We start from the raw sequence: 10,420 nt of genomic DNA on the forward strand, positions 1-10,420 counted from the left end.
CAGGGGCAGGCCGTCAATGTAAATAAGATTTTGTTATTAACTGACTTGCCTAGTTAAATAAAGGTTAAATATATTTAAAAAATGTAACTTCATTACACCGTTACACTGGCATACAAACGCAGTAGCAGAGTTGATCATCCATATGACGTGAAGAAATACTGCATTGTGGGTAGTTTGGAAGAGTTCACAAAATAAATTAATAAATATGTAATAACGCAAAAACATAACTGTTTGTACTTATAGGTAATCACACTGTGTCTACAACTAGCTCACTAAGTCTTTAACCACACTTTATTGTTACACTGGTGAGTTAAAACTCATGCTTCCTACACTTTAACTTGTTATCTGAAGATAAAATATACATTTTACTCAACTGCGTTACCCACTCCAGTCAGCAGATGGCGGTCTGCGAATTTAAGGCGATGCTGTTGGTGTGACGTATAATCTAGTGGACGGGACGCTTCTTTCAACAGCTTTCAGAAGCAATAATAGTTAGTCTGACACCTCGGTAGCTTGCAAGACAAAAAATCTGAACCAATAAAGCTCTTTAAACGTGTTAATTAGCTGCTGTGTTTTAAACCCACGTTTGTCGTCTAGTTAGTTATCCGATTTGATTTCATATTTACGGTATTGTTATTAGTCAGCGAGCGGTCTGGTTAAGTTAGCATTAGCCTAGCTAACATCTCCGACCATGCGGTCACTAAGCCACTATCCTGCTAAAGAAGAGGGAGATATCACAGTAAAACAAGAAGTAGAGGGTGAGGCCGTTACTATGAAAGAAGAGGAAGACGCGTTCAGAGTGTTAGAGGAGGATGTTACAGTAAAAGAAGAGGATTATGCAGTTTATGGCGTGAAAGAGGAGGAGGAGATGACTCTTACATCGAAAAAGGAGGAGGAAGAAGAGGATGAAACTGGATATCTGGGCCCTGTTTCCCAAACGCATCTTAAGGCATCCAATGGTTCTAACGATGAATTTAGCCATAAGATGGTTTTGAGAAACCGTTCCCTGATTAACACTAGTAAGTACTGTCTTAAAAACAAGAGGCACAAACTCTGCAGTTGAGCTGATTGGTGTTAAAGCGGAAATCTGCAATTGCTACATCCATATTGTGACTTTTAAATTATTTATTTATAGCCATTGATTCTTGAATATAACACATGCTTCATGAGCTTAGTTCAACTGTTGTACCCCAACAGATCCCCAAATAAGCTTTTTTTTTAACTATAACGTTTTACACTGTATAGCCTCAACATGGTTAAAACATGGTTAAAACTATAATGTTGATATCATGGATGGTCAGTCCTTGCATCCATAGGTCTGTCTGTCTGTAGTTACATTTCTCCAACTCCATAATCATTTTATTACCAAAACAGTGGTGGAATGACAGATTTGTTATTGTTTGAACTTCAGATTGCTGGGTTGTGTGGTTTTTTTAAACAGCAACAAAATGGCTGCCCAGAGACCTGGTTTGGTAAACAGCTGAGGGATGGAGGAAGGAGAAGTGTAACCACTCAAATTCATAGAGAATGATATTGTAGAAACCGTAACCCAACACCTAGCGACCTCGTCACGAACTTCAGACGCCACATGGCGTAACAGTTATAAGGTGTTGGCTTGACAGTCGCTGGACCCAGGTTTGAGTTCAGCTCAGGGCTACCCCCTGAATTCACTACACTATGAATACAAGGACTGGCCATCCGTGATGTCATAATGATAATTTAACCAGGTTTCTAGGCTATATAGTATATTCTAGAATTCATCTATGAGGTCATAATGATAGTTTAACCAGGTTTCTAGGATATATAGTATATTCTAGAATACATCCATGATGTCATAATGATAGTTTAACCAGGTTTCCAGGATATATAGTATATTCTAGAATTGCCAGTGGTAGATTTCCTGTGGGGTCAAATTATTAGAGCTGTTGATAAGTCATTGTATCATATTCAGCCCCCAAAAATGTCATGCCCTTACAATAAAGGCAAGACATACATAGATTCAATTACATTCATGAATTGGTTTGAAACCTTTGTTTTAAACCCTTCTCAAAGTTGGCGCCTTGACGGATTTGTAAAAAATGGTTTGTCATGAAACACTATTTTTTATTTATTTAAATGTAACCTTCATTTAACTAGGCAAGTCAGTTAAGAACATATTCTTATTTACAATGCCTGCCTACCCTGGATGACGCTGGGCCAATTGTGCGCCGCCCTATTGGAGTCCCAATCACAGCCTTTCGTGATACAGCCTGGATTTGAACCAGTGTGTCTGTAGTGATACCTCAAGCACTGAGATGCCGTGTCTGCTGTGCCACTCGGGAGCCCCAGAATCATGTTCCAGTGCTGTCCCCAACTAAAATACATCTTGGTCAACCATGATGTATTTGGTTGACCACTGCGACCTGTTTGCTCTTGTCAGCTGGCCCACACTACAAACTCGTTGCCAAACCCACTGGCTCCAGGTCATCTATAAGTCTTTGCTAGGTAAAGTCCCCCCTTATCTCAGCTCGCTGGTCAGCATAGCAACACCTCCTCTGGCCACCTTTCCTTCCAGTTCTCTGCTGCCATTGACAGGAAGGAATTGCAAAATTCACTGAAGTTGGAGACATATATCTCCCTCACTAACTTTAAGCATCAGCTATCTGAGCAGCTTATCAATTGCTGCAGCTGTACACAGCCCATCTGTAAATAGCCCGTCCTACTGCTTACCTCATCCCCATGTTTTTATTTACTTTTGTTGCTCTTTTGCACACCAGTATTTCTACTTGCACATCATCTGCACATCTATCACTCCAGTGTTAATTTGCTAAATTGTAATTACTTCGCTACTAAGGCCTATTTATTGTTGTGCCTCCTTACTCCATTTGCACACACTGTATATAGATTTTTCTATTGTGTTATTGACTGTGCGTTTGTTTATCCCATGTGTAACTCTGTGTTGTTGTTTTTGTCGCACTGCTTTGCTTTATCTTGGCCAGGTCTTAGTTGTAAATGAGAACTTGTTCTCAACAGGCCTACCTGGTTAATTAAAGGTGAAATGCAAAAAGTCTTAACTTTATTGACAACACCCAAATGGATACTGTCATTAACGCTGTTCTTCAATAGTTACACACAATTCTTAATACTATAGCAAACATTATATTAAACAGGACATTCAAACGAGCCTTACAATTATAATCCAAAGTAGTGTGAAATGTACTCATAAGCAACCTGGAAATGGAGGTTACTCCCCTGAGTTTTCCCCCATTCACATTCAGAATACATTGTGAAAAACTCAAATCTTTGCTCGCCATTTTTGCTCCAGGCAGATATAGTACATCCATAACTATCGGTTTCCTCATTAGCAGGGAAAAGTTTCTGCAATCAAATTGCCCTCGTGCCGCAATTTTGGCAAACACATAAAGGGGCCTATATTGGAGGCCAAAAGTCATCTGGCACACTGCTTAGAGTTTCAACAACACAAGTAACTTATTTCTAGTCTACAATCATCCATGTTACTACCTATGTGAAAACAAGACAAAATATGACTGTTCTTGCTCATTTTAAGACAATTGTTAAATAATTTTAACATTCATTACAGATGCCAACAGCAAAGCCATGATGTTGTACAACAATTGACATCACCTTTTACAGTGGATTGCCGCTGTTGTGGGCTTTTAATCATCTGTCTGACTTTGTTGTTCACACAGGAGAGATACAGGACTATCGTGGATCCTCTGGGGAGCCTCAACAACTTCATGATGCTGACGAGGCAAAGAGTCTCTCCAGATCAGAACACCTCAATAAACACCTGCAGAGATCCACGGGGAAGAGAACTCACTGCTTCTCTGACTGTGGGAAGAGATTCACCTCATCAGGCATTAACATTCATCAGAGAGTTCACACAGGAGAGAAACCTTATAGCTGTGGTCAATGTGGGAAGAGGTTTACTCAGTCAACCGGCCTGATATCACACCAGAGAATACACACCAGAGATAAACCTTATAGCTGTGGTCAATGTGGGAAGAGGTTTACTCAGTCAACCGGCCTGATATCACACAAGAGAACACACACAGGAGAGAAATCATATAGCTGTGATCAGTGTGGGAAGAGATTTACTGAGTCTGGGGCTCTGACTAAACACCAGAGAATACACACAGGAGAGAAATCTTATAGCTGTGATCAATGTGGGAAGAGATTTGCTGCATCTAGCTATCTGACTCTACACCAGAGAACACACACAGGAGAGAAACCGTATGCCTGTGATCAATGTGGGAAGAGTTTTACTCAGTCAACCAACCTGATATCACACCAGAGAACACACACAGGAGAGAAACCTTATGCCTGTGATCAATGTGGGAAGAGTTTTACTCAGTCAACCAACCTGATTTCACACCAGAGAATGCACACCGGAGAGAAACCTTATAGCTGTGGTCAATGTGGAAAGAGTTTTACTACATCTAGCTATCTGACTCTACACCAGAGAATACACACAGGAGAGAAACCTTATAGCTGTGGTCAATGTGGAAAGAGTTTTGCTACATCTAGCTACCTGACTCTACACCAGAGAATACACACAGGAGAGAAACCTTATAGCTGTGTTCAATGTGGAAAGAGTTTTGGTCGATCTGGCCATCTGACATCACACCAGAGAACACACACAGGAGAGAAACCATATAGCTGTGATCAGTGTGGGAAGAGGTTTACTGAGTCTGGGGGTCTGACTAAACACCAGAGAACACACACAGGAAATAAACCTTATAGCTGTGATGAATGTGGAAAGAGTTTTACTACATCGACCCATCTTATTACACACCAGAGAACACACACAGGAGAGAAACCTCATAGCTGTGATCAATGTGACAAGAGATACTCTGATAAAAGACATCTGATCAAACATCAGAAAAAACATACATGAGGGAGTTGTTTCATGATATCAATGAAATATCCCACTCAGCAAAATGTAATTGAAAAGAGGTTGAAAATAAGACTAAGTCCGAAGTCCAATATACATTCGGTTGAAAGTGAAAGTTGAGAAGATGTTTTTCTGGTCATTTAACTTAATGTCAATGTACTTGCAGCCTATACACATGGACGCAGTATAATAAATTAGTCTATAATCAATATTAATAACAATCTTACATCATTCCAGTATTTCTTGACAACATTCAAGTGCTAATTGTCTTCATTCCACTACTGAAGAAGCATGCCTCAAATCACCTACTCATATTTCAAACATTCAGCCTGACAAAATATACATGTTTTATTATTCCATGCCTCACCACTACGTGAATTATTCCCAATATATATTAACAAAGGAGTGTACATTTGGTTTTGATAATTCATATTTACAATTCATGTAACATTTAGTAATCATTATTTATGCAACCAACTGACACTTTTTGGCTACAATTATATTGACATACAATATAATGCCTTGCGAAAGTATTCGGCCCCCTTGAACTTTGCCACATTTTGCCACATTTCAGGCTTCAAACATAAAGATATAAAACTGTATTTTTTTGTGAAGAATCAACAACAAGTGGGACACAATCATGAAGTGGAACGACATTTATTGGATATTTCAAACTTTTTTAACAGATCAAAAACTGAAAAATTGGGCGTGCAAAATTATTCAGCCCCCTTAAGTTAATACTTTGTAGCGCCACCTTTTGCTGCGATTACAGCTGTAAGTCGCTTGGGGTATGTCTCTATCAGTTTTGCACATCGAGAGACTGACATTTTTTCCCATTCCTCCTTGCAAAACAGCTCGAGCTCAGTGAGGTTGGATGGAGAGCATTTGTGAACAGCAGTTTTCAGTTCTTTCCACATATTCTCGATTGGATTCAGGTCTGGACTTTGACTTGGCCATTCTAACACCTGGATATGTTTATTTTTGAACCATTCCATTGTAGATTTTGCTTTATGTTTTGGATCATTGTCTTGTTGGAAGACAAATCTCCGTCCCAGTCTCAGTTCTGTTGCAGACTCCATCAGGTTTTCTTCCAGAACGGTCCTGTATTTGGCTCCATCCATCTTCCCATCAATTTTAACCATCTTCCCTGTCCCTGCTGAAGAAAAGCAGGCCCAAACCATGATGCTGCCACCACCATGTTTGACAGTGGGGATGGTGTGTTCAGGGTGATGTGCTGTGTTGCTTTTACGCCAAACATAACGTTTTGCATTGTTGCCAAAAAGTTCAATTTTGGTTTCATCTGACCAGAGCACCTTCTTCCACATGTTTGGTGTGTCTCCCAGGTGCCTTGTGGCAAACTTTAAACAACACTTTTTATGGATATCTTTAAGAAATGGCTTTCTTCTTGCCACTCTTCCATAAAGGCCAGATTTGTGCAATATACGACTGATTGTTGTCCTATGGACAGAGTCTCCCACCTCAGCTGTAGATCTCTGCAGTTCATCCAGAGTGATCATGGGCCTCTTGGCTGCATCTCTGATCAGTCTTCTCCTTGTATGAGCTGAAAGTTTAGAGGGACGGCCAGGTCTTGGTAGATTTGCAGTGGTCTGATACTCCTTCCATTTCAATATTATCGCTTGCACAGTGCTCCTTGGGATGTTTAAAGCTTGGGAAATCTTTTTGTATCCAAATCCGGCTTTAAACTTCTTCACAACAGTATCTCGGACCTGCCTGGTGTGTTCCTTGTTCTTCATGATGCTCTCTGCGCTTTTAACGGACCTCTGAGACTATCACAGTGCAGGTGCATTTATACGGAGACTTGATTACACACAGGTGGATTGTATTTATCATCATTAGTCATTTAGGTCAACATTGGATCATTCAGAGATCCTCACTGAACTTCTGGAGAACGGTTTGCTGCACTGAAAGTAAAGGGGCTGAATAATTTTGCACGCCCAATTTTTCAGTTTTTGATTTGTTAAAAAAGTTTGAAATATCCAATAAATGTCGTTCCACTTCATGATTGTGTCCCACTTGTTGTTGATTCTTCACAAAAAAATACAGTTTTATATCTTTGTTTGAAGCCTGAAATGTGGCAAAAGGTCGCAAAGTTCAAGGGGGCTGAATACTTTCGCAAGGCACTGTACTTGCCCTGCTTTTAAAATATCAGAGTTAATTCTCAGATGTGCCAACCCAAATGTACTATAGCATGACATTGGGGACTGGGCCCTGATCGAACAACATGCCTATCCTAGTGAACCCTGAAAAAAGAGAGAAGCTCGGCAGTGAGGTGGAAAGTTACTATGGATATTAAGGAGCTAGTTCTAGAAGCCAGTGAGTTCGAGGAAGATGAGAGTTCTAGAAGCTAGTGAGTTTTAGGATTCTATAGAAAGAAAAATTAGAAAAAAATAGGGCGCCAAATACAAAACACAGAAATCTTATAATTACAATTCCTAAAACATACGTGTCTTATATCATTTTAAATTGAATTATCTTCATCAGATGACACTCATAGGACTTCATGTTACACAATACATGCATGTTTTGTTTGATAAAGTTAATATTTATATTTAAAAAATCTGAGTTTTAGGCGTATTAGATTCACTAGTTCCAAAAACATCATGTGATTTTGCATAGCCACATCGTTTCAACAGAAATACTCATCATAAATGTAGATGATAATACAAGTTATACACATGGAATTATAGATATACCTCTCCTTAATGCAACCGCCATGTCAGATTTTTAAAAAAGTTTACGGAAAAAGCAACCCATGCAATAATCTGAGACGGCGCTCAGAACAAAAGTGAAATTAGCCGCAATGTTGGAGTCAACAGAAACCAGAAAATACATGATAAATGTTTCCTTAACTTTGATGAACTTCATCAGAATGCAGTCCTAGGAATCCCAGATCCACAATTAATGCTTGATTTGTTTGAAAATGTCCGTTATTTATTTCCAATTAGCTACTTTGGTTAGCGCGTTTGGTAAACAATTCCAAGGTCACAAAGCGTGTCCACTATAACGTGACGAAATGTCCTAAAGTTCCGTAACAATCAGTAGAAACATGTCAAACAATGTACTGAATCAATCTTTAGAATGGTTTTTACATATATCTTGAATAACGTTCCAACCGGAGAATTAGAATGACTTCAGATGACTGGTGGAACTCCGGTCCTTCCCGTGTGAACGCGCATGGTCAACTCGTGGCAGTGGTGACTATTTCCTGTCTCATTCGACCCCCCTTCACATTAGAGTCATCAGACAAAGTTATATTGACTGTTGACATCAAGTGGAAGGCGTAGGATGTGAAAACTCATCCATTTCTCGCTGTAATTTCAATGAGAGCTTGGTTGAAAATCTGCCACCCCAGAAAAAATCCAAACAGGAAGTGGAATTTCTCAGGTTTTTGCCTGCTATATGAGTTCTGTTATACACAGACATAATTCAAACAGTTTTTGAAACAGCAGTGTTTTCTATCCAATACTAATAATAATATGCAAATATTAGCAACTATGACTGAGGAGCAGGCCGTTTATTATGGGCACCTCTGTGCACCTTTCATCCAAGCTACTCAATACTGCCCCTGCAGCCATAGGAAGTTAAAAATACGTGTTTTTTCTTGTTTTTAACTGTTGCCAGCCAGTAGACACCATGTTTATATTGTCGAAGGTGAAGCAGTGTAGTTGATAATAATGTGAAATTGAAGTTGTTTTCTGTTGGTGGTGAGCAAACTTGTCCATCAAAAATATAGGATATATTTGTTGTCTTAAGGGGGAAGGTTTTACAGGCTTTGGTTAATCCATTTATGTTTTGTGGTTGGATTTTAGCACGTCTAGCTCGTTAGCACGTAGGGCGCACTGATTAGTGTCACCTCGTTAGTCAGTATGTGTTACACCTGTGCTGGTTTGTCCATCTCATTATGGTTGAATATTGCATCCAATTGTTAATATTTTAATCAATGGATTTTCCTTAGGATGCTCATTAGTCTTTCAGTTGTTAATCTTCTGTTTTTTATCCTCATGTTTGTTGTGTACTAAATAATTCTGTTTATTTTCATTGGTTTTTCCTGTGAAGCCATTGTGTTGCATCCATGTCTGAAATGTGCTGTACAAATAAAGATTGATTTGATTTGAACATATTGCAAAACAAATTAACCTCATGGCTGACAATCAACAGACTTAATTTTTATTTTATTTAACCTTTTTTTAACTAGGCAAGTCAGTTAAGAACAAATTCTTATTTACAATGATTGCCTACCAGGGAACAGTGGGTTAACTGCCTTGTTCAGGGGCAGAACAACATTTTTACCTTGTCAGCTCTAACCACTAGGCTACCTGCCGCCCTCTTGCAAAACCAATGAGCACATATCTTGGTCCATCTTAGTATGAAAAACTATCAATTCAGTATATCTTCCACTATGTCAAAATAGTGCATGGTATGTAAGTTTAGTATCACTTTACAACCATCCCAGTGCATTTGTGGAAACTGAAAAGTTTTGAAATCAACAATATGTCAAAGGATTCAACAACTAAACTGAAACAAACAATTGGATCAAACAGATCAATCCCACTGGACATTAGGTTTCATTCAGACCCTGCAGGGCTTAGATTAAGCCCATACTAGTTAAACTAGGACATTTAAGTAGCTTTTCTGAACGTGGCTTAAATTAGGCAAAGTTAGTCAGAGACTGGACTAAGGTAAGTAAGCCTAAATGAGAACACCTGGGTTAATCCTGATTAGGTTCAGTATGAACACCTGGGTTAATCCTGATTAGGTTCAGTATGAACACCTGCTGTTGGTAAAATGGTACCCATTAAAACCCGGAATAGAAAACACTAATACTGGTGTGATAAAAATATATGTTTTTAAATAATTTGTTCAAAAGAACTTTAGTGTGAATGAAAAAATGCTCCAAAACAAATGTTGTTAAACCGTCCAGTTATTGAAGGTAAAAACCACACTGCTTGCTACTGAGCAAAGGAACAAGCAGGTTGGGCTGCAATTTGCAGTGAATTCGATGGAAATGTGACCAGAACAAGAAACAACAATTAGAGGTGAGATATCTGCATTATTATCAGGATTACAAGAAGAAACAACAACTTCAGGTGACGGTACTCTTCAGCAACAGGAGTTGATGGACACTTGATGGGAACATGACATCCATCTAACCAGCCAATCACTCCTGGGAACTGCCCATATTCAGAGAATTTAACTTTATAGTTGGCTTGACCAGCAGCATCAGGAAACTAGATGTAAAGACTCAGTTCACAAATGGCCCTGCAGACTTTGAACAATTAAACACACAGTTGCTTCACTGGCACCACACAAATCACCAGTTTCACAATGAAAGATTCCAGATGCCTAAAACCTCAGTGATCAGAACTTGGGAGAGAATTGGGTGAAGGCCTTCCTCTTTGAGACAGAGAGGAAAGTCTAGGCTCAAGCAGGGATATTATCTCCAATGCATTATCTTTGTACATAGGAAAGCGGTCTCAAAGTAATGTAATGGATGACTCCTATCCA

General features: G+C 39.2%; 1 protein-coding gene across 1 annotated transcript; it reads left to right on the top strand.

Moving 5' to 3' along the window:
• Positions 1 to 398: 398 nt before the first annotated feature.
• On the top strand, positions 399 to 5,479 carry LOC112230432 (zinc finger protein 271-like). Its single transcript, XM_024396739.2, has 2 exons — positions 399 to 1,019; positions 3,690 to 5,479. The coding sequence occupies exons 1-2, from the start codon at positions 692 to 694 to the stop codon at positions 4,895 to 4,897; spliced, it is 1,536 nt and encodes a 511-aa protein (XP_024252507.2). The 5' UTR covers positions 399 to 691; the 3' UTR covers positions 4,898 to 5,479.
• Positions 5,480 to 10,420: the final 4,941 nt, after the last annotated feature.

The sequence above is a fragment of the Oncorhynchus tshawytscha genome, linkage group LG32, assembly GCF_018296145.1.
Source record: "Oncorhynchus tshawytscha isolate Ot180627B linkage group LG32, Otsh_v2.0, whole genome shotgun sequence".
Classification (NCBI taxonomy): Eukaryota; Metazoa; Chordata; class Actinopteri; order Salmoniformes; family Salmonidae; genus Oncorhynchus; species Oncorhynchus tshawytscha.